Source organism: Dendropsophus ebraccatus, chromosome 5 (assembly GCF_027789765.1).
Source record: "Dendropsophus ebraccatus isolate aDenEbr1 chromosome 5, aDenEbr1.pat, whole genome shotgun sequence".
NCBI classification, from domain to species: domain Eukaryota; kingdom Metazoa; phylum Chordata; class Amphibia; order Anura; family Hylidae; genus Dendropsophus; species Dendropsophus ebraccatus.
In genome coordinates this window covers 101,671,628-101,696,962 of record NC_091458.1, presented here as the reverse complement: position 1 = coordinate 101,696,962, position 25,335 = coordinate 101,671,628, and the positions used below count along the sequence as shown (strand labels likewise).

The window sequence follows — 25,335 nt, the reverse complement described above, 5'->3', positions numbered from 1 at the left end:
GTACGGAATATTCGTTTTTGCGATCGCTTAAGCCTCTCTCACACATAGGGGAAATCGTTGAAAGACTTTACACTGAACGATCTGCGAATTTTTTGCGAACGATCAACGACGATTTGAGAACTTGTTGAAAGATCAAAATGAACGATTTTTCCCTCGTCGCTTGATCGTTCGCTGCGTTTACACGTACGATTATCGTTCCAATTCGACCGTTATCGTGCAAATTCGAACGATACATCGTTCCGTGTAAAACCACCATTAGGCGATGTACACACTACAGAATCCTGGTGGATCACCGGCCGCAGATTCCGCAACTCGCCCCCACGTGCATCTCCACCTGTGCCATAGACTCCATTCTATGCAACGGACTCTATGTGATAGGCGAAGATGCGTACGGCCGCAAACTGGGGCGAGCTGCGGAATCGGCGGCAGGTGATCCACCAGGACTCTGTAGTGAGCAGATTCCCTTACTTTCTGACCTCCTTTGGGCTATTTTAGCATTCAAGCTTGGACATTATGTACTTCAGATGGTTGCTGTCAGTTGATGGGGAGTAGTGCAATATAGAGTGTATTGTTAACAGATTTGTGTAATTTAGTGGCACTTGCCTTAGTGAAGATTGTAAAGGTAGCAACAGCTATGCTTATACAGCCTGTGTGATAAGTCATTTCTGTGTGCATGGCTATGGACGGACCTATTTAAACGCAGCTGTCAGTTTTGATAGCTGCATTTCAATGGCTAATTAGCCTGTGCCCGATAATAGACGGAAAGCCCACGGTTTAGAGAGTAGGTCATTGTTCCTTAAGGAATTTAAAATGGGTACTAGATTTAAAATGGATGTTAGAAAGTTATTATGAGTTGTAATTGGCTTCTATTACAAAATCTCAAGTCTTTCAGCACTAATCAGCTGCTGTATGTCCTGCAAGAATTGGTGTATTCTTCCAGTCCGACACAATGCTCTCTGCTGCCACCTCTGTCTGTGTTGGGAACTATTCGGAGCAGTAGCAAATCACTATAAAAATCTCTCATGCCCTGTACAGTTCCTGTCAGAAACAGAGAGCACAGTGTCAGACTGGAAAGAATACATCACTTCATGCTGGGCATACAGCAGCTGATAAGTACTGGAAGACTTGAGATTTTTAAATAGAAGCAATTTACAAAATCAATATAGTTTTTTGACACCAGTTGATTTGAAAGAAAAAAATCTAGTTATGATATAATTTATGTTGATTTAATAAATGAATACATATGTTTTACTATAGTGGCACTTGTTGTAGGTTATGTGAACCTAGTAATTTAGTAATTATCTCAAATTGTACCGACTTTTGCATGTGTCTGTTTAAAACATCCAACAGGAAGTTGTACAGTCCTTTCCTTTTCAGTGTGGTGTTGTCTCAGCAGCTCCCAGACTCCTCCCTCCCACCTGAAAACAATGCATAGGATGAACAGAGCACCAGTCACAGTGGCCATGCAATTACCTCACAAAGCATGCCTAGAAAACCCTCCCTTACCCCTGAATAGGGACAGCTCTAGTCAACTGTGTCTTTGTCCATGGGGCTTGCTGTAAAGCATCTCTCAAAATATTGTTTGGCAAGGTGGCTGTCCCCATAAAATGTACTAAAAATAAGAAAATAGTTACTGAAGACTAATCAATCTATATTCGTCAATTTTGTTCTGCCAAATGCTGCATCCATTTTTGTGACCCATATGAAGACACAGCTTGGTACATAATATTATAAAAAAAGGAAAGAAAACGCATTCATTTTTTGTAGTGACACAGTTTATTCAGAGGGACAATGGATTGCATATGTGATGGAACTGATCAATTATATACATATTCCCCATAAGATGAAATGGCTGAGGCTTGGATTCATTGGAAGCAGAAGATGAGAGAAGAAATATACAAACAGAACTAGTGGTAGGAAAACACTGGGATCTCCCTTACTTTTCTAATTGACATGTAACTGGAAGGAATACTGATCAGCTGCTTCGGAAAACATTCTGATAAGCAGGTTGCTGGGAGAGGGAAATGAAAATGATTAATACTTTCTTGTTCTCCACTATACGGTTATTTGCCACCATTAAGAAATTACACAAGTATACAACACAAAATAAGAAAAAAAAAACTATTGCACTCACATGTAAAAGGCTGTGCTGCCTCACATTGGGACACTGCACTGTTCTGTAATAAACATTTACAACACATATAATAAAACACAATATAAGTGCAGTGTATTTAGGAATAGGCACCTACGCATCGCTTTCAACAACAAAGTTCAATAAGTCTTTCTTCATATATCTGTAGTATCTACTGCTAAACTTTGGACTGCCAGTTCCCTAGAACGCAGGGATTCTCAGTGCATTAGGAGAGCCCACTTGCTTTGTCTTTGCTCCCTTAGTGTCCTGTAAGGTAGTCCTGTGTGGAGTCTGAGGCAAAGGAGTCTGCATCTTCATTATCAGAGTCATCACTGCTGTCATCTGCTGCTGGCTCGCCAGTAAGTGCAATCCGTGCATAGTCATCAGTGTCTATGGACTTACAGAAATGAATAGCATATTTTAATTTTTCCTCAAGAACCTGCTTGCAAGAATATCTGGGAAGCTTCAGCAGGAAGAAACAGGTATAGGATTCTGGAAGAAAATGATCTGGAGGATTGTACTTATCCAAGACCTGTACAGAAAAAGGAAGAAACTAGATCATCATATGAAAACACCATCAACATGTTCTGTATAGGTATATTAAAGCCAAGTGTACTACAGTAGCAGCACTGGAGCCATTTAGTAATCCTGTGAATCCTCCCCTCATAACCCAAACATGAAAAATAAGTACTGAATGGCACCAATACAATTCACATAATAGCAGCATTGCAGACCGGGATAGTTTCTTAGCTCTTTGATTGGCTACAATTAATGTATTAAAGTAACTTATGTATTAATGTGTCATGGCTTTATATGTGCCCTGAGAACTCATTTGTAAGTATAACGGTGCTTCCGAGCTATACAACTGCCTGCAACATTACATATTTATACCCATTTGTTAGCCCCTAAAAAAAGGAAAAGTTCTGTTCCCGGTAACTAGGATAGGATACATGCAATATTTATAGGCGACAAGCATCCTTTAATATAACGCAGTTCTCCATAGGGGCTCAGTGTGACTGGACAAGCTCAGCAAGTAGTTATTCAATTTATGAGGAGCGTGGGGAAATTCAGACTAGTGCGCTCAGTACGTATTACTGTTAGATACAATCCTGTAAAGTTTACATGGAAAGACCACCGTTGCCTATAAAACATGACTTTACTAAGCTGGGTGCTCCCATCTTCTAACTTTCAAAATTATGCTCCCGTCCATCACTTCAACCTGCTTGTTGTCACTATACTGGAATCGCACCTTAAAGTTTCACCCTCAGTAAATGATAAACCTATGCAGTTATACATTGTACATCAGAGTTACCTGACCCCCTATACCAGGGGTACTCAACAACTTTTAGTGAAGGTCCACTTACCGGGGTCTATTGTCAGGTGAAGGTCCGAGCTGAACATCAGTAGGAAACGTGTTTTGTTACTTTGTCACAAACGTTCAACTATTTATATACAGAATTGCTGCTTATTAGCGGGAAAATTGGCATTTTTTTCTCTCTCACCAGGCCTTTGATATTAGGTACAAAGGGGGTGACTGCCCTGGTAGTATATAGCCCCCCTGTTGCTCCCCCAGTAGTGTATAGCCCCCCCTGTGTGCTCTCCTTCAGTAGTATATAGCCCCCTGTTGCTCCCCCAGTAGTATATAGCCTCCCCGTGCGCTCTCCCCCTGTAGAATATAGCCTCCTGTGAGCTCCCCCCAGTAGTATATAGCCCCCCTGTGTGCTCTCCCCCTGTAGTATATAGCCCCCTGTGCGCTGTCCCCCAGTAGTATATAGCCCCCTGTGAGCTCCCCCCAGTAGTATATAGCGCCCCTGTGCTCTCCCCCCAGTAGTATATAGCCCCCCTTTTACTTTCCCCCTGTAGTATATTGCCCCTGTGAGGTCCCCCCTGTAGTATATAACCCCCTGTGCGCTCCCCCCAGTAGTATATAGCCCCCTCAGTAGTATATAGCCCCCTGTGAGGTCCCCCCTGTAGTATATAGCCCCCTGTGCGCTCCCCCCAGTAGTATATAGCCCCCTCAGTAGTATATAGCCTCCTGTGAGGTCCCCCCTGTAGTATATAGTCCACCTCTCCCCTTGTAGATGCCCCCAAGACAGAAAAAAAAAAATAACAAAAACAACTCACCTAGCACCTCGTTCCCCGCTGCGGCTGTCTTCGTCTCTTCCCGTCGGTCCGGCCCCCGGCTGATACGCGCTCTGTAGGGATGTCCCGGGGATTCCCCAGCAGAGCGCACATCAGTGACCTCAGCGTACGCCGCCGTCCTGCACTTCCGGGAAGGACAGGCCGGCAGCGTACACTGAGGTCTGTGGTGCGCGCTCTGCTGGGGAATCCCCGGGACATCCCTACAGAGCGCGTATCAGCCGGGGGCCGGACCGACACTGCCCCCAGCCCCACAGGCGTACTGACATCTAAGGACAGTACGCCTATGGGGCGGGAGGCAGTGCGGTGGGGAGCGGGACGGACCGGATCCGGGGCGGTTAGGAGGTCTGACCAGGGGTCCGGACAGCTGGCCTCCGCGGTCCAGGTTCGGACCGCGGTCCGCCAGTTGAGAACCCCTGCCCTATACGTTTACATCACATGGGCAGGATCCCTGAAACCAAATGCTCAAAATTAGAGATGAGCGAACCGGCCAAGGTTCAGGTTCGTATCGGCTTCTGATTCCCGCTGTCTGCCCGCTCCGTGGAGAGGGTGGATACAGCCTGAGGACCGCCTAGAAAACTGGGATACAGCCTATGGCTATGGCTGTATCCCAGTTTCTCAGGTGGTCCTCCCGCTGTATCCACCCTCTCCACGGAGCGGGCAGACAGCGGGAATCAGAAGCCGAGAGTTCAGGTTCATACGAACCGGAACCTCAGCCGGTTCGCTCATCTCTACTCAAAATGCCAAATGGAACCAGCCGACTTCTGACACGATTTTGGCTTGCCCCCATCTACAGTGGATATTCTTACTACTATGTGTCCCACACAAGTACCATTTTATCCTACAATATGTCTTTTTGGTGCACTGAGTGAGGAGGTGTGAACCCACAATAATGTAATATTTTTACGCGAAACCCTGTTCCTTGCGCGTAAAGCCATTGCACAAAGATGGATAGATAAAAGGCCACCTACAATCCCCATGTGGAAATCTTTGGTTAATTCTGTAGTATCCTACAAAAGTTTGGTTTTTAAACAAAACAGGAGGTTGCCCTGCAAAATTTGGAAGAGTCTGGGACACTTATTTCAGAATCTGATGTACCTACAAATTCATAATACAACTCCTTTATGAACGGAGAAACACCTCACTCCTCATGTATTTGACATATGTTACTCCACTGGTTACCATGTAGTTTAAAGGGGTTATCCAGCACTACAAAAACATGGCCACTTTTCCCCCTTTCTTGTCTCCAGGTCAGGTGTGGTTTGCAATTAAGCTCCATTTACTTCAATGGAACTGAGTTGGAAACCCCCCCCAATCTGGAGACAAGAGAGGGGGAAAAGTGGCCATGTTTTTGTAGCGCTGGATAACCCTTTTAATGCGGTTTTCATGATTATCCTGGACTTATGTAAATGGACGAGGATTTCAAGTATGCTTTACCTCCCATGCTGACTTTGTACCATACACACTGTGTGGATTCTTGTTCATGTAAATTTTATTGTGCAACTCCAAATAAAAAACAAACCTACTTGTTGTGGGCTCTGTCCAGAGATATAGCTCCCAGCTGCACCAAAGTGATTATCGTCCGTTACGGACAAAAATAGTCTTGTGTAATAGAAGACAATGATCAGCCAACATGCACTGTGTCAGCTATTCGTTGTCTCTCAACATGTTAAAAAAAAATCAACAATCTAGACAGCTGTCGCTTGGTGTAATAGGAGGGCTGGCAGCAGCAAAATGATATACATGGCACCCCACGTGTGATTTATCACTGAATTAATGCCTTATTTTTCATCTTAAAGAGGTGAAACGCATTAAACCATGCTTCAATAAAGCAGCCACAGATATCAAAGTTTACACAAGGAAATTAGTTTACCTGAATGACAAAGTCTCGGCCTCTAAAGTCTGCTATTGTTCGAGGAAGTCTGGTCCTTCCCCACACAAATCTGAGAAACAATGAACGTTCTGTGTTGGAGAATGATTCCATTACATCCCAAAACCACTGAATCAGAGAAGCTGTGGGTTCGATCCCTTTATACGTGGCAACAGATTTCAAAAGATGGAGAGGAATATCAGGGCTGCCACAGACCTAGAAACAAATAAGAGGCAATATAGAGCAATTAGTCTTCTGTCAATCTACATAGGCAAATCATAGAGGTATTACATGGAGACGCTAAATCTTCACTGAGATACAACACATTTATTTGCCCAATTCTTTTTAATCAACCCCCACTAATATTTTAGAGAGATACAGTTCATGAAGTCTAACTAAATTAACTTGGGAAGATGGGAGATTTGGAGCACTAAAGCTCTATGACATTAAAGAAAATACTCATATCACACTCCATAGGGACAAGTCTCAATTAATTGGATTTCTGATGGAGGCAGAAACCTCCAAATGACTAAAAAGGAAGCAATATACGGAAAAGAATATCTAACATCAAATGTGTTACATCCAGCCAAATCAATTAGACCTCTTACTGATTGAAATAAAGACTATGGCTTCTACGAGTACTCAGACCATGATATTAGTTAAACACATTATCTACAATTCTCTAACACATTTCTAGTAGAAGAATCAAATCTGCTTGCAAAGTAAGTAAAAGGTGACAACAAAAGTACATAGAGGGGTTATCAAAGTTACTGAGAAGAAAACTCAGTCCTACACCACCGCTTTGGTCCTGTCTGTTGCTTTGGTATACATTCTTACATGATATGCCTTCAGATGACGCCCCTAGGGCACACTGTAACCAATCACTGACCTCAGTGGTAGTGAGCACATGACTAAACAAAGGCAGCTGGGAAGGAATAAAATACAGACCACAGTAAATGGTCAATAGATGGATTACATTGGAATGGATGGCGTTTGCAGGGTGATAACTAGAGGTGAAACGCCATATATTAATGACAGATTGACCAGATATAGTCCTGCTCCTCATGTACATACAAGGACAGCTAATCCTAAAAAGTCACCTAAAGGGAAAGTTACACTTTAATTTTTAACGACATACTTTACGGCAAGCCTAGAGCACTTTAAAAACAGCCCCCTACTTATTTAAAGGGGTTATCCAGCGCTACAAAAACATGGCCACTTTTCCCCCTACTGTTGTCTCCAGTTCAGGTGCAGTTTGCAATTAAGCTCCATTTACTTCAATGGAACTGAGTTTCAAAACCCCACCCAAACTGGAGACAACAGTAGGGGAAAGTGGACATGTTTTTGTAGCGCTGACTAACCCCTTTAAGGACAGGACGTCTCATCTTAATTTTAAGTCTAGGGATAAGAATGAAAATTGCAAAGATTTCATAACATAAATTATTTTTTCTTATTTTAATATAAAAACTTGATTTAAACAATAGGCCATTTTTCTGATGTCACATTTCCTTTAAAGCTGTGGGTGTTCAAAATATAATACCCCAGACAGAATCATTCATGAGAATTGGTGCAGCACAAGCCAAGTCTTAGAGATAAAACTGAAACGTTTGGATTGAGGAGGATGTTAGATCCCTGGCAAATTATAGAGCCAGAGGAGGGTGGCAGACAGAGATGATGAAGGTGCAGCACTGTGGAGTTTTGTGGGTGAGAAATTAAATTGTACTCTAAGCTGAATGGACAAGCACTTTAGTTACTGGCAGGGCTGTGGAGTCGGCAAGCCGCAGCTCAGACTCAGACTCCTGAATTTTATTAGGATCGACTCCAACTCCTGCTCCTTCATAAATGGGCAGTCATATACCAGGGGAGTTATTTATCACACTGGCTCAGCAGCTTCTCCCTAATGTCCTACATGTCCTCCTGGGGCGACTTCTGAGGGAATGAGGAAAGATAAAAAGCAGCTTCTCCTGTGTGTGCAGTGGATGCAGCCAGTCTCCAGCCTCCATGTCCTGAACTACTCAAAACTAGACTAGAAGGAGCAGGTGATCTTTTAGTTTCTAACTAAATATTTACCATACACACAGAAACACTGCTAACAATGCCAGATACCTGTAATATAGAGGTCAGCCATAGTGATACAGAGGGGGTCACACATAGGGATATAGAGGGGTCACTGTGGGTGTGGGGGCACGCCATAGCACACACACACACACACACACACACAAAACCTGCTGCAGCCATAGCACACACTCACACAGCCTGCTGCAGCCATAGCACGCGCACACACACACACAGAGCCTGCTGCAGCCATAGCGCGCGTACACACAGCCTGCTACAGCCATAGCGCACATACCCACAGCCTGCTGCAGTCCTAGCACACATACCCACACACACACAGCCTGCTGCAGCCATAGCGCACATACACACACGCAGCCTGCTGCAGCCATAGCACACAGCCTGCTGCAGCCATAGAACACTGAAGAAAAACAGCACAACGAGGACAGAGGTTACTGCTACACTACTTATGTCTTCTCCTCCTCTACATTACACATGATATCTCCATATTACACTACTGCTCATATACAGTCATCCAGCATCCAGGAAGAGACCAGCACAGATCTCCACCCACACAATGGACTCTTCAAGCTCAGAAACAAACTGCCAAATAGTGACTGACAACTTTTCCCTGACCCCCCTTATCTAATAGGGACAGTGTCCTATTACTGATATAGTCCCTGACCACTCTTATCCAATAGGGCCAGTGTCCCATTACTGATATAGTCCCTGACCACCCTTATCTAATAGGGACAGTGTCCTATTAGAATGTTGCTCATAATATGTATTGACGAGCAAAACTCATATCAAAACTCAATTCTAAATTGTTCTAACATTTTTTCCGACTCCAGCCAAAACTAGCTCCGACTCCACAGCCCTTGTTACTGGAATGGGAAAGGCACCGGTATGGCAACTGGACCGGAAGATGAGACAGACAGTCTGCTACATTCAATGCTGATTTCAGATGCACATAGCCTTTTACTGAGAAATGCACAAGCAGTATTAAAAAAAAACCACACATATGAAAAGACATATATAATAGAGCAACATACCATTGTTTCAAGCTCATAACCAGTAAAAAGAGAGAGAAGGGGCACTGGGACCACGCGTGCCATCCCCTCACGCACTGCAGCAACTTGCTCATCAAACTCATGTAACCTGCAAAAGGACATAATGGCAACTGTTAACTTTCCTATAAGATACATTTAGAATCTGGGTTAAAGCATTACTTGCTTATCAACAAAACAAGCTTATGTTTATTAGGGCTCCAAGGTGGAGCACTAGAGATAAAGGAATTTTCTTATTGGCAATCCATTATCATTGATTTGGCAATATCTCTATAAAGCTGTGAAGAATACACCCCCCCCCCACACACACACACCTACACCCCTGTTCTGCAGGAGAGTGTTCACTAGATTAGAAGCCAGTGATGAAACTCTTTATAGAAGAACAGGAACCGAAGTCTGATGCTTATTTGACCATCATGTGTATTTTAACCAAAGACGAGACATAACATTGTCCAGGGACACATCTTTTACAGTGTTAAAGATAGGAATTGTTTCCTCGCCATCCCTGACTGCCACAGGAAATGAGAAGAGACCTTATCAATAAGTAGCTGACTGGCCATCAGCTATATTATGTGTATGTCTATCTTGTCAAACACTTATTTGTATGACACCTATCCCTCGCTCGGCTCGTCTTCATGAGTTAGGAATAGAGGGAAGTAGGCAGCTGCCAGACAGGTGCTTGTGAACAAAATAAACCGGATATATGAAATTCAGCACGATCCAGTCTCTTGTCTCTCTATCAGGTGAGAGTTTTGGGATGTCCCCATACATAGCCATACAAGCAAGCAAAAAGCTGAGCTAAGACGACTAAAGTCGTAGTTACAGTTACTGGATCGATTGCTTCAGCAGCACGGTCAATGTCTCGTGTGAGGCTGGGGGTGCACCTAAAATCATATGTGCAATGTAAGTCATCTATAGTTCAACTATAATCCAAAGAAAAGGTGAAGCTTTCTTCTATACTTCATGAATCTGAATACGGAAAATGTCATGAAGCTGGGGAAGAGAACTCGAGAAATATGTCTACCTACAGTGGTGTGATTAAAATCAACTCAACTTTTATCTTTACAAAAGCTTTTGATTCTCACAAGCTAAGGGCAGGAGCTCTCTTTCAAGTCTATGTGACTGGTATTCTGGTTTACATAAGGAGCCGTCACAATCCTAAACTGGAAAGACATGAATCATATTCTTAAATCCCATTGCTTGCATTGCAAAATGCTGAACAGAGCTCATGTAGTTATATAAAGAAAGTCTTCTCTTTCAGATCAAGAAATCCCAGGGCTACATCTTATGAGAAGGGCCTATTCCCTTATTTTCACAAGCTAGGGTAAAGCATTTGTAGATTTTTTAGAAAATGTCTATCTAGCAAAGCATTTCCAGCCTATTATTACTAAATAGAATCATGGTTAGACAAAGATTTGCTTTTATTCATAAGTTACACATTTGTTCTGTACTGTATTTTACACTAAACACCGATTGATTTAAGAGCATTGCTTTGGTTTAAGAGCTCCCTGTACTGGGTGGGAGGGGAACGGGCGAGGGGCATGGTCTGCACAGGGTGGTCTACAGCCCTGTACTCTGATCCAGGAAGTCTTTCTCACCTTCCAAATCATAGCAGATCCACTTCAGGCTGGGGCTTACATCAGGGGACAGGACTGTGGAGGTAATCTCTCCATAGCTGTAACCCCGCTCTCCCTGGACAAAGAGTGCTGAATTTATGTTCCCACATATACCCAAGCTCATTCCTCCATGCTCCCTGCAGTCTGTCAGCTCTTGTGTTTCCCATCCTTTCCATTCCTGCTATAATGTGCCTGCACTCACACTCAGCTATACACACTGCTGCTATAATGTGCCTGCACTTACACTTAGCCACCCACACTGTTGTAAAGAAAAAGTTTCTGTCACTGTCCTCCTGCACAGCTCTGTGATTCTCACTTCCTGATTGGTCCATGCTGAACACCCCCCCTTCCCCATTGCTGTCATGTGACCACACAGACCTCTGACAGCAGCCCTGCTTCTCTATTCTAGCCTGTTGTACTACCCTACTGCATTATGGGGATCTGCGGCTCCATTCTGCATCTACAAACTGCTGCTGTTTTTTTCAAGTTTATGCAGTTACTATACATTATACTCCACATGATGTTTGCTATACTGTACAGTAACTCATAATACGACATTCAGCTGTTTCTAAATTTTGTTTCATTAGTTTTACATGTTATTAAGAATAAAAAATGATTTTTGGGGTGTGGAACCAATTGTCTACATTTCAATGATTTCTTATGGGAAAATTTGTTTTGGTTTAAGAGTCTATTTGGATTACAAGCATGGTCCCAAAACGGATTATGCTGGTAATCAAATGCACCACTGTATATTTTTTCATGTTCTGGCTTTGAATGAAGTATATATTTCTTGCCCCTGACTTGTCACTCAGTGATAGCTAGATAATTTTTTTTTTATTCAGCACAGTTATTCCATTACATTTGTCCATCCCAGAGCTAAAATACCGATAAAGAGATAAGCTTCCCTCCCTTCAATTAAATCTAACAGATTCTCATCACTATTATTACAGAGCAAATTCGTCCCGCAGAGTGAAGTGCAGGTGCTGTGAACTTCGCCCAGCTATATCTAGTCATTGCAGTGGGTCTTGGAGTGAGCCCTGGTGTAATGTTTAACTTTTAACGTGTATAAGGACATGTCAAAAGTTAATTTATTTGACAACAACCTTTTAGGCTATGTCCCCCTGATGGACTAAAGATAAAAAAAAAAAAAGCAGTTGTTAATCAACGGCCAGAAATAAATGTTCATTAACATTAACAACAACGGTCGTTCTTTTCAATCTTTAGTATGTCGTGGGAATATTGCCTTATGCTGTCATTTTTCTTTCAGATTTCATTACATATTTAGAATTTATCTGTAACTTTAAAATATTCTTCAATGTATTCAATTATTGTAATCTGGTCCATTCTGTGAGAAAATGCAAGTTTACACAGCACTGCATGAATAAGAAATGGGTAGGGGGTAGCATCTGAATGTGGACCTTTCCACAGAAGGGGCCAGATACAGGTAACTGAATACAATGAAGAACAGAATAAAACTGAATATTTTGTTAACATAAAGCAAGATTTCAAATGACAATTACACTTTAGATGGAAAACCGTGGATATCCAGCATGGATCCCCACTGCCGCCCACCTAAAAGTAATCTTCCTGCAGAACTCTATCCTTGTCTTTTCCATCCAGCTGGTACAGAATGAAGTAGACAGGCATATAAATATTCAGAAACATCGCTCACCCCCTCAGTGCCCAGATGCATAATATAGAGGGCTGTATGGCAACAGTTAATACTCATGCATAACTAAATTAAGATTCACAAGTGTATATATCATGGATAAAGTGTAAGCAGTTTTTATCGTTTTCTTTCCTTAAACAGATAAAGTACAATTATTATATTTCACAAAATTAACACTGGACTTAACTTTTTATACATTCCTTCCCCGGACATTTTTTTCTAGACATTTACTTATATAAAATCTGCAGTCAGATCAGACATATTTTCAATAAACACTGCCCCCTGCAGGACTACATAATACTTGCATGTGTTTTTCTAAGCTGTTGGACCAATGTGCAGTGTTAATAGTGTTACAGTGTTGAATAATATTATCAGATCTATTTACCCGTTTCTACATAGTACAAATTCAAGTCCCTACAATTTTTTTGCAAGAAATAAAATTGATCACTAGAAATTGTTGAGTACGAGTTTGATTTGATGAGTATGTCTGCCAGCTTAAAACTCTCATTTGGCTATTGCTGAGAGGAGTTTTTTCAGTTGTGATAATAAAAGTCCAACTGTGGTCAATGCTAAAAATTATCTACACCCTAAAAGCTATGGACAGTAGCTGTAACTACAACTCACAACATGCTCTCACAGCTTTTATAGTTACATTTGACAAACTAATATCAGTTACCAAAGTCAACTTTAGCCAAGATGAGCCGAAACCAAGGAAAAGAATGACATAATGCAGAGGCAGGAAGATGTACCACGCTATATACACGCACCTGTAGCCGATGGCAAGTCTTACATACTCTGCTCGATTGTCAAGGGTTATGTGTGTGTGCTTGGAGCTCAGCTGGATGTCTTGACCACTGGCACTGGGCACAGTAAAAGGAAGAATCATTGCTTCAAATTCTTCTGATGTTGCCTCGTTGTCGCGAATATACATAAGCCCAGGAATAAAGTCTTTATCCACCTGAAACGTATGATTGTATTTAATATTTGCATTTTAAAGTACATCTTTTCAGAGTCCATTTACCCTGTCAGGACCAGGCCTGTCATGGATGATCTTGAATTATAAGGTGTATCCTAAGTATGGACACATTAGGACCATAAATAGAGGCATTTGGCTACTGTGACAGCTTCTCTTCTGCTAATATGAGCATTTATTAGGCGGTTAAATCCACATTTACCTCACTAAGGTCAGCAATTGTCAGATTCATGCCTGCCAGCTGCTTCCACACAGGTTCGGCCAGATTAAGACTTAGAGGGCTCCCAGTTCGAATTGCAATTCCAAGAAGTACACCTAGAGAAAGAGAACAGAAATCATTTAATAGTTTGTGAGTCACTTGTTATTACCCAACCCAGGCTATTATTCTGAATAGAGCTTTCATTTTTCTACAGCACATCTGAGAGGGAGCAAAGAGACCTGACAGATTGCTATGGCCAACAGATATATTTCTTTCTATACTGCGGCTCATAAACAAGCTCTAGGGTATATTTAACAATGGGCTTAATACTACTATAGATTTCTTTAATCCCTTTTACTGGTACTTTTTAGTTCTTAAAATACACCTCTAAACATCCAGCTTTCCCTAACTGGCTGCAATGCAGCATTCTACACACCGGCTGGCAATGGCACAAATGGTTTCTTGCTGCAAATACGAAGCATTTGTTAATATACGGTAGAAGCATACACTGCAGACCTGGAATAAGTTCAATTTTGAGTTTTGTCTACAATTGATACAGTACACTGCACTAAATTCTTAATTCTTTTGGAAGACTGCACCAAGCAGACATATGCAGAAAATGCAGGAGTGCAGGATACACTTCTGGCTTTGGGGGGGTTTCTCACACATGCTGTTTGGCTCAAAACAGGGCATCAAAACCTATTTTAGGACTAAAGTCCCAAAAATCCATACATACGATCAGTATAAAAGACTTTTTACTCTCACTGTTATAAATGGTCGCTATTCATCAAAAATTCCACTCCTCAAACTTACCGAGAAATCTGAACATGTTCATGTGAAGGGTGGTCTTAGCAGCTGGATTCAGTAGGAAGCAGTCCCTGTTTGCCCCAGATTCATCTCTTCCATTTGGAGTGACAATAAGTAATGGAGTCAGTCCATTTTGAAGCTCTTCACACATTTCTGCAATGGATTCACTGTAGCCACCTCCACAGTCATCCACAGACTCCCCTAATTTGTCAAAACAATGGGTTATTATGCTAAAGGGGTAGTTCAGCAAAAAAAAAAAAAATAATTCAAATCAAGAAAGTGCCAAAGATTTGAAATGTAAACTTTTATTTAAAAAAATCTCAAGTCTTCCAGTACTTATCAGCTGCTGTGTGTCCTGCAGGAAGTGGTATTATTTCCAGTCTGGAGAGCAAGATATGTTTTCTATGGGGATTTGCTGCTGCTCTTGACAGTTCCTGACCTGGACAGAAGTGGCAGCAGAGAGCACTGTGACTGGTAAGAATACACCACTTCATTCAGGACATACACCAGCTGATAAGTACTGGGAGACTTGTAATTTACTTCTTTAAAAAAAAAAAAAAATCTTTGGCACTTTATGGCACCAGAACTTTTGGTGGCAATATGCACACTGAAAAGGCATTTGCATTACTCTAGTGCAAAAGTTTTCATAACATTGTGCCTTTTTGTTCAAAGTCCAGTTCACACTTTACATTTTGTCAAAGCTAAAATTAACTGATTTAACCTGTTTATACTCTATAATAAACCAGACTAATATGGAGTGTTACCATTCATCTAAAATGTATAAAAGCCCATACCAACAAATTTGACCTTCCAGACGCGATGAGGTAACAGAAGGCTATCAGGACTGAATGAAGTCATTTTTGCACACATCTGGCCAAAGACAGATTTGGTACCATCTGGACCTGCCAAACCTCCTTTACTTCTTGAACGTTTAACCTACGAAAAATGTATTTAAAAAAATTATATATATACACACACACACACACATTATTATATTATATATATATATATATATATATACACATACACACATTTATATACATACTGTATACACACACACACACATACACACAAAAGTCTGTTTATGACTATAAAAGATGGCTACATACACAGGCATAACGTCTACTGTACGTATATTGCAAACTAGCCATAAGGAATATAATTGGTGTTTTATATGGAACTACATTACAGTGCTCACAACTAGCTGTATTAAGAGTCAAACCAGTTTACCACGTTAAATTGTAAGCAATGACTGGAGACCGATTCTACTGTATTCTATTTGTTGCCTTTTGGTAAAGAAAGTTGCTCAGCGTTACAAATGCCATAACAGTTTTGAAATTTTATTCGTAAAACAATTTTGACTGCCCCAGACTACCCAACATACCTGTATTCTGTTCAATTCAACCACTGGGCCATGTTGGCGATCCCGCACCATAGTTGCTTGGACAACTTTGCGGAATGCAGCCTCCTGCAAAGACCATTACAAGTCAGTCTAGCAAAGCAAGTGCTAGCAGTACACATTTCACACATTGATATCATTTCCAGGCCATGTGAGCAGGAATATAGCATGTTAGCAGTTGTCTTCATTCAGTTTACAGTTCATTATCGCTGCTGTGTGATTTTTATGCTTCAGCAGAATATCACTGAACAAAATGCTTGTTAGGCATCATGCTGCAAAAGAACTACCACAGCAAACCAGCGTGTAAACGAACGAGCAAGCCATGAAATAACAAAACATATTGCGGCCAGAACAGACACCATAACTATTGCAGGTATAGAGCTGCCTCTGCAAGACTTTAAAGCAAAAAAAAAAAAAAAAAAAGTAGAAGATCCCTTCCAGGTCTCGGTTTTATAAATATGTAATCTTTGGTAATAATGTAACAATTTAAAAGCAGTTCAGACTCTTACCTTTCCTTGAGAGATAAGAATTCCGCGCAGGGTATCAAAGCCAACTGAGGGACCTTGACCAGTCTCATCCAGCCTTCCCTCCAAATCAAACATTGGGATGCATGGACAAAAGAGCTCAGAGATATGGTGAAGTAATAGCAGTCTATTCCTTAAACCTATAATCGCTATCTCTTGAAGGTGGTTATATTCCATTGGCACCTGTAAAAGTAAATGGTATACATTTTATATTTATAAGTATGAAAATATGTGTATTTATATGTATAACTGTGCATGTGCTACCAGCCAGAACTAAGGTCACTGTTGTAGCACAGATTTTGCAAAAGTACACATAGCTTAAGTTTACAATGTATACCTTTCAAGCTTAAGTTTACAATGTATACCTTTCAATTTAAACAATTTTTTTCAAAACCCTGCATGGTTTTGTTAGATTAACCCTTCAGAGTGGAGACAAGTCAATTCACAGCTTTTATTGAGCCCCCTCCATTGTGCACAGCTATTTCTCATTCTCTCTCCAATTCAGAAGACATAATCAGAGCCAAGGACTGAACTGCTGCTTCTGCTGAAATGAAAGGAAAGCTGTGATATACCTTTCAGGGACAGTAAGAATTCTCTGGGGGCTCACAGACTGCAGGCACACAGTCTAGGTTATCTCCCTCTCTTCAGTGCATAACACTTAGTAACCCCAGCCACTTCCTGCTCTGTTACAAGATATGGCATTTCCCTAACAGGCAGCGAACAGTAGAGCACCTAGTGAGCATGACTAAAGCTGTTTCCTGGGGTATAGGGTCATTTTTGGAAAATTACGTTAATGACAAATATGTTATAAATCTCACAGGCTTATAATAAAACAGAGGTATGTTGTTATAAGAGAAAGTGATCATTGAATCCCTCTACCCTTCAAAAAGCACAACCTCAGATGTACAAGAATAAAAATGTTCTGGGATACAGTCTGTTTGATAAAACCTTGGTTAGAAAATTAAATTTCAGGAATTCTAGCCATATTTACAATTTTCATCTTCGAGCATGCTCGAGTCGATCCGAACTTTCGGCATTTGATTAGCGGTGGCTGCTGAAGTTGGATAAAGCCCTAAGGCTATGTGGAAAACATGGATATAGTCATTGGCTGTATCCATGTTTTCCAGACAACCTTACAGCTTTATCAAAGTTCAGCAGCCCCAGCTAATTAAATACCGAATGTTATATGTAATATGATTATGTCCGGGGAAGATTACCTGTGTGGGGAGCTTGCCAGCATTAGCAGGCTTACTTGTCGACCAAGCCAACGTGTGAGCAGAGCCACAGGCAACTCTGTTTATCTTTTTACCCTGAAGAGCTGCTACAAGACGGGGTCGTTGAATAGCGTTCGTGGTGCCATCTCCAAGTTGTCCTTCATCATTATCCCCCCAAGTATAGACTTCACCTAAAATAACAAACATTTACATTTATCGAGGAGGTATAAAAACCAAATAGAAATAGATGGGAAATTAGAAGTTTTGTGCTTGTTCTTGTCTCTATTAGACAATTTATACAAGTGTTCTTGAGTATCAAACTCCAAATATTACTACCAAAGGATGCTGGCCAAGTATCCACGCTCAAGGCCTAGGGACAGAACTTTTCTACTATCAATCATTAGATTCCTACACATGACAACAGGTTCTACATAATGGGAAGAAAAGGAAAAAAAAAATTGTCCAAAAAATGAACAACTATGACGATGCTATTGTGATAGAAATGCAGCATGAAACACATGATCTTTGTGTTGGGGAAAAAAAAATTGTAAATGATTGTCAATGGTTCACGTTACCTGCAGCTGAACTGAAGAGATGGGATTTTGTAGTGAAAGTTTTAACAGTTATTAGCTATGATGGATGTCACTGCTGGATAAATGCCCTATTGACCATGCTTACTTGTTGCCTGGTACACAGCTGTGACAACTGTGTCACATATGGTTGTCAGGCAAATCAAGTAGGTATCTGAATATATTCCAGTGATTTCTAGGAACAGGCCCAAGTTGTAAAGAATTTAGCCATGGGTGTGTATTAGTCATACCATAAAAACAACATTTATTAAAGCAGAAAAGAAAGGGCATTTGGGCCATGAGTCAAGATGACCTTATTTGCAGTAAGTGATTGCCTAAGATAATAATTGCCTAAGATAATAACTCACATCTTAAAGGGAGCAGGTGGACACTGAAGGATGTCTGTGTAAGACAGGAGGCTGAGCAACCCAGTCATATACAATGGAGATATGGAGATGTGACCCTCGTGATCTGACAGACTGCTAGTCCACTTGGTATAATGTAGACCACACCAGTTACAATATAGTTATCATTATTCATTTATGCAGCACTGCCCTTTCTCACCAATCACATGAGTACATAATAAATATATTACACACACACATATACATATACATATACATATTATATATATATATATATATATATAAAAACAAACTTGTGCCTTTTAAAGGTTCTATCAGACACAGCTCTCTCTAAAATCATGGGTAACAAGTGTTGAGTTAAGAATATCGATCATGCCCAATACATGTATACCATACATGTTAATGTCCCCTGATTTACAATTTGTCTCATCACACCTAGGACCAAGAGCACCATTTCTGTGCCATGCTGTTCACTGTGCCCTCTCCTTCAACTGGGAGAATAGATGGTTACTAAAGTAGTTAAAAAGTATTAATGTCTTAACTTTTCACATGTCTGCATGTGCAGACCTCCCTGTTCACAAGAAGCAGCCAGAAGTAGTGCTGGGCTGAGCGCTCCGCTCCCAGTCTCCTTGCAGGAGATGGATTATATAGTAACTCTATGGAGCCTGTCTCCTGCAGCAATACACGGAGAGCAGTGAGCCAGGGCAGTATATTTACATGTAGTTATGTATATATAAAGCTGACCCTCTTCTGCACCAGACAGACATTCTTTAATATGTAGCTGCTACTTCCGGAAATAAAATACATCTAGATGATCCATACAGATGAAATTAACTAGCAAGTTTAAAAAAGAAATCTCAATGGACCTGCACTGAATAAGGATAAATACACAGGCTGTAAATTTAAATTGAAGCAGCAACAGGAGTAAACAAACTACGCAGATTAGATCTTCTTGCCCGATTACAAGCCGCAGCGCAGAGATTATACGGAGACAGAAACCTTGACAAAATATTAGAAAACTCAGGAACCAATAAACCTGCAGTATCCTCAGGGAACAAGAAATAAATGCTGGCTATTTCCACTGTGAGATTGGCTATAAAGTCTAGTATCAAAGACAAACTAATTTTATTCTGAAAACATCTCCCTCCTCCCCATCCCCGGCAAGCAGGATGGAAAACAAGAAATCATGCATGAAAGAAAAGAAAAAAAAAAAATAGAGCTTACCATCCTCTGTGCAACAGACACAATGCAGTGACCCTGTGGCAATGGCAATAACTTTCTTCCCCTGAAGTCCCTGGACTTGTCGTGGTCTCCGCACATGATCATCTGATCCATGACCCAAGCGATGATAGTCACCTTTCCCCCTAAATAGAATTCACAGGTGAAAATACATTTCGTCTCTTTTGCTTCTCACCATCCATTTCAGAGACTAGTACAACAGACTGTATTGTAATGGAGAAATTTGCCGTCCTTGATACTGCATGAGGTCTTTAGCAGCTGAAGCCTAAAGGCCCTATTCCACCGGACGATTATCGTTCGCATAATCGTTAACGATTAACGATCTCAAACGACCGCTATTGCAAAAGACCTGAAAACGTTCACTCATTTCCATGGAACGATAATCGTTTCTTATGATTGTATTTTTGATTGTTTTTTCTTCGCTATTGCGTTCGTATCTACTGCGAACGACCGAACGACGTCTTATTCAATGCGAACGTCTTATAAAGCTATCAATGATTTCTCGTTCGGTCGTTAATTGTTAACTGCATTTTAACCGAATTATTATCGATTATCTGAATTAAGACTGGAAAACCCCTTTAAAGGTGTTATCCAGCTTTAGAAAAACATTCACACTTTCTTCCAGAGACAGCACCACTCTTGTCTGCAGTTTGGTTGTAGGTTTTGCAAGTCAGTTACATTGAAGTGAACAGAACTTAAAGGGGTTGTCTGGCGATAAAAAATTATTCACAGAATAACACACATTACAAAGTTATACAACTTTGTAATGTATGTTATGTCTGTGAATGGCCCCCTTCCCCGTGTCCCACCACCCCCACCCGTGTACCCGGAAGTGTGGTGCGCTATACATTACCTGTCACGTGCCGACCACGGTCTCCGATCCTCAGCAGTGACGTCTTCTTCGGGAGGCCGGCGGATCTTCCCGAGTGCCAGCCGCCCTCTGCAGCGTCATCCGAAGCTCAGCCGCGATTGGCTGAGCATAACTGTGCTCAGCCAATCGCGGCTGAGCTGCTGATGACGCGGCCACGTCATCAGCAGCTCAGCGGCGATTGGCTGAGCACAGTTATGCTCAGCCAATCGCGGCTGAGCTTCGGATGACGCTGCAGAGGGTGGCCGGCACTCGGGAAGATCCGCCGGCCTCCCGAAGAAGACGTCACTGCTGACGATCGGAGACCGTGGACGACACGAGATGCGGTGAGTATAATGCACCACACTTCCGGGTCTAGCGTGGGTGGGGGGAAACACGGGGAAGGGGGCCATTCACAGACATAACATACATTACAAAGTTGTATAACTTTGTAATGTGTGTTATTCTGTGAATAATTTTTTATCGCCGGACAACCCCTTTAATTGCAAACCACACATGAATTGGATACAAGAGTCATGTTGTCTCTGGAAGAAAGTGGCCATGTTTATCTAATGCTGGATAATCCCTTAAGGGGGGAGAAAATTCAAATATTAGAATCCTTGAATTTTCAGATGATCATTAGTAAATAAAAGCTGCAAGGTGGCAGGCTGATATAAACACCACCTCTACTTTTACAAGTATAACTGAAAGATTGGTATTCTAAACAATCACTTTTATATTTTAAACAACAATTACTTTGGGTATTCCCATCTCCGCAGGGGCGTGGCTAGCAGTCTACATTTACAGTCGCACTTAAAAGGAGCTCCATGTCAGGATTTCTCCTCAATATCCTGCAGAGATCCTGTTAAACGGCACATCTGGCGCTGCCCCTAACCTCCCAAACACCTCCTGCACATATATCAGATACGCCACTGTGCTGCTTTCCCGGACTCTCCTGCCTACCTGCAGAAAATGAGGGCCTTTGATACCTCAACTGAGGCGGAAAAATGGCTGAGCATGCGGGATCATCCTTGCAGATCCTAACAAGCATGCATTACAGAGACTGCTGCAGCTCTGCTCCTCGTGGTACTCCTGTTCACTTAAGTCTGGTTAAGTATTCCTCCTCAACATATCTATAGCTTAACTTCTCTTCATACTACAATGCTATTTTTGCCTTCACATGTTTTAAGCAATTGCATTACCTCATATTGCCTTGTACAAAACCTGCAGAGCCATTTCTATGAAGTTAATCTAGGATTAAGAGATGGCTTTTACATATGTGCAATAAGTGTGTGTGTGTGTGTGTGTAACAGTGAGACTCACAGACTTCCCCAGTGTACTATTGCTACTGTACTACTAGTTTTTCTTTGCTAGTAATCCTAGCTCAAGTTACCGGTTTTATGGCGTTGTAATTGTTTAGCAAAGTACAGTAACTGACATACTATCACAAATGTCTTTCCAAGTAATTTCACTCAATGTTAGAGGTTTGGGTACACCCCGGAAGCGTGCCTCCACATTTGCATATCTGCATAGACACAACTGCACCTCACCTCCACTATAGTATCCTATTTATATAAACCTTGGATCCAGTGGGCTTTACACTCAACGCACACGTCCTTTTATAAAGGTCACCGTTGGTGCAGTGTACACTGAGATGGGAGTCAGAGGGTCAGGGCATATTTGTACAGGCGTGGCTGAAATCACAATTAGTAGTAATACTTGTTCTTTATTAACCACCTTCAGCCACCTAATCCTGGATACATGAAGCTGCACAGTTTCCACAGGCCATAGTGTTTATTCCTATCTTCGGCTTGGCACTCTGACCATCAGTCACCCCTACAAATCTTGAGGACAGGGGCGCGACAACTGCCCTGTAATGAATGGATTCAATTTCTATGGTGTCAACTAAATCTCGGTCTAGGTCTAGTGCTAGGACGAATTTGGAAGCCTCAATGCTCAGTCTGGTCTTTCATGTGTCCACTTTAAGTATTTGTTGGGTAAGGGTGGGTTCACACAACTGAATCCATGCGGATAGGGTCCGTCGGATTCCGGCGCACATCACTGGCCGAGCCATAGACATTATTCTATGGAGGGCTAATTCCGCCATCCATCGAAAGAATTGACATGTCAATTCTTTCGGCGGATGGCGGAATCGGCCTTACCCCTTACCTCTCCTGATGTGTCTGTGTTAGTAATAAAACTAAGCACAGTAGAGAAAAAGCCAACACAGACGACTGAGATGGGCACACCTGTGCCCCATCAGGTGTTCCGGCCACTGCTGGGATGCACTACCCCAATTGTTTGGCTAATAATTGCTGCACTACTCCATCTGTGTGAGGCACTATTACCCGGATCATATCCCTCTCCCCTGAAATTCCTTATGGATGAAACACCGCATAGAGAGCTGCTAAAGGGTAAGTGCAGGGTCTGAACCTAGGAGTAGTACGGGGCAGGAGCTGTCCTTATTAGGGAGTCTACTTCTATGGTTCCCTGCGCAAATAGGGGTAGCTTGGTGCACCACGGTAGGGCATATTATGGATATATGCTCCCTACTTTGGCGTTCATCCTACGACCCACTGCTGTTTACATTGTTTATAAGTTTGTTATGCATGCTGATCTTCTCTGCTGAGCCATTGTGCTGAGATCAAGGCAAACGTTGTATATATTTGGACTGTGGCTATTTTTGTAAACGTGTGCTGTGGAGGTGAGCACTATACGCTGTTTTTTGCTATTTTAGTATTTTAATGCATATTTATTAAAAGGGGCATTTTTCTGTGAATACTATTATTGCGTTAGAAAACGCTTGCATTCCCAAGGAAAAAAACTATTCTGGAACAACTGTCCTTATAGTTCTTTGTTGTGCTACTCCTCTGTTATACTTAGGAGTATGTTGGAGACAGTCCAATCATAGTTCACAGGGACAGACATTGAGGGAACATACTCCCATCTGGTAACACCCATTTGTCAATTTAATCGTACATTTTTATTAACAGATGAATGACACAACACAGTTATAAGAACATACATTCCAAAATTGTTATTTCTTGGGAAGTTAAAGTATTTACTAAACCAGGCAGGTCAGGAGTAGAGATGATCGAACAGGGCTGAGGTTCAGGTTCGTACTCGGGCTGTCTCCACCTTCCACACGGAACGGGAAGGCAGGGGGAGTCAAATCCCAATGGTTCGGGTTTGTACGAACCAGAACCTCTGCCCTGTTCAATCAACTCTAGTCAGGGGAACCCACAATGGGAACCTTTTAGAGAGTAAAGTATATTGCATTGATGCATTGCTGCAGTTTACAATAGAACAAGAAATAATGTACCATGTATAGACTGCACCAGACTTTGTCAGAGCCACAGAGAACTGAGAACCACACTCCACTTTAGTTACTCCAAGTCCTGTCAGAGAATCAATCTGAAAAGACACAAAATTACAACATTATATAAGCTCCAATTAAACATTAGAGAAAACACACAATGTGCTGGTTATCTGGTAGTTAAAACAGTAATAAGGATCTTACAATACAGAAGCTAAACATAAACATTTGTCATTTCCCATTATTACTCCAGTCTACAATTCTTTCCAGAATGCAAGATTTACAAGTCGAGCAGTAAGCAAGAGTTGCACTTTAAAGATTAATGTTGAGATGGTCACACAAACAAAAGACATTTAGGAAGTGGTATACACTTTAAGACTTACTTTCATAGGTACTTTGCAACCATCACTGCCCCCTCGTCCAAGTTTTCCATAATCTCCATCTCCCCAAGACCAGACTGTGTCATCGTCAGTCAAGCAGAGCGTCTGTGCATCCCCACTACCACAGGCAATGTCAATTACACGATATCCTTGCAAGGCCTCCACCTGGAAAGTAATACAAACAACATTTTAGACTGGGTTCAGACTGCATTTTTGCAGGTATCCAGGCTAAAAGTATTCAATTAAAATGCTGAAGTTCCAGGTATGTAACCTGCCCATTACAACTACTGCAATCACTAGGTGCAATGCACCATACTTTTCCCTGGTTACGGCCTTTATCATGTCAGGTAAATACTCCACACATGACAGTATAATAAAGATGGTGTATAATTTTTGGAAAAGGTACAGTGCTTACCAATTTGGGTTTCAGTTGATCTTCACTATCGCCATGTCCAAGGCGTCCATATCTTCCTTTGCCCCAGGTGTACAGTTCTCCAGCTGCTGTGATGCATGCACTGTGTGCACCACCCGCTGCTATATCTATAACTTCTGTTCCTCGCAAAGATTCAATAACACGAGGCCTATCACACGGGCTGAAAGGACAAATGTTACAGTGATGGCCCGTTCAAACGGTAATTCTTGCGGAATTTCAAGCGGCCCCGTGCTGTGGAGTCCACTTAAAAGTTTTTCCTGGATGACTTAAGTGGCCTCTGCTCTGTGCCAAAAGAATTGACATGTCAATTCTCTCGAGGAGAGCACACAAGAAAACCTATTTAATAGGACAGGCAGAACTTCAAGCGGAGTCTGCAGTGAATCACATCTACATCAAATCTAAGTGATCTGAAGGTTAAATGAGAAAGAAGTTACTGTGATTTAGGGGCCACAAGGAAGTACCACAGTGCTGCTTCACATCTCCTTGACTAAGACTTCCAGCACACTGTTTCTGCATATCATATTCA

At 41.7% G+C, this 25,335-nt stretch overlaps 1 protein-coding gene across 6 annotated transcripts in view; it reads right to left on the bottom strand.

The window, feature by feature from the left end:
* Nucleotides 1-1,763: 1,763 nt before the first annotated feature.
* Nucleotides 1,764-25,335, bottom strand: part of HERC2 (HECT and RLD domain containing E3 ubiquitin protein ligase 2) — a 132,425-nt gene continuing 108,853 nt past the window's right edge. For all 6 annotated transcript variants that reach the window (XM_069970846.1, XM_069970840.1, XM_069970844.1 and 3 more), the window contains 14 exons: nucleotides 24,792-24,969; nucleotides 24,380-24,541; nucleotides 24,003-24,094; nucleotides 19,819-19,958; nucleotides 17,664-17,851; nucleotides 16,432-16,629; nucleotides 15,908-15,991; nucleotides 15,318-15,459; nucleotides 14,530-14,724; nucleotides 13,720-13,832; nucleotides 13,312-13,502; nucleotides 9,245-9,350; nucleotides 6,144-6,356; nucleotides 1,764-2,663 (listed from right to left, as the gene is read on the bottom strand). In XM_069970846.1, coding sequence (XP_069826947.1) covers nucleotides 2,391-2,663; nucleotides 6,144-6,356; nucleotides 9,245-9,350; nucleotides 13,312-13,502; nucleotides 13,720-13,832; nucleotides 14,530-14,724; nucleotides 15,318-15,459; nucleotides 15,908-15,991; nucleotides 16,432-16,629; nucleotides 17,664-17,851; nucleotides 19,819-19,958; nucleotides 24,003-24,094; nucleotides 24,380-24,541; nucleotides 24,792-24,969 — 2,275 coding nt within the window. In that variant the 3' untranslated portion in view covers nucleotides 1,764-2,390. The remainder of the gene's footprint in view (nucleotides 2,664-6,143; nucleotides 6,357-9,244; nucleotides 9,351-13,311; nucleotides 13,503-13,719; nucleotides 13,833-14,529; nucleotides 14,725-15,317; nucleotides 15,460-15,907; nucleotides 15,992-16,431; nucleotides 16,630-17,663; nucleotides 17,852-19,818; nucleotides 19,959-24,002; nucleotides 24,095-24,379; nucleotides 24,542-24,791; nucleotides 24,970-25,335) is intronic.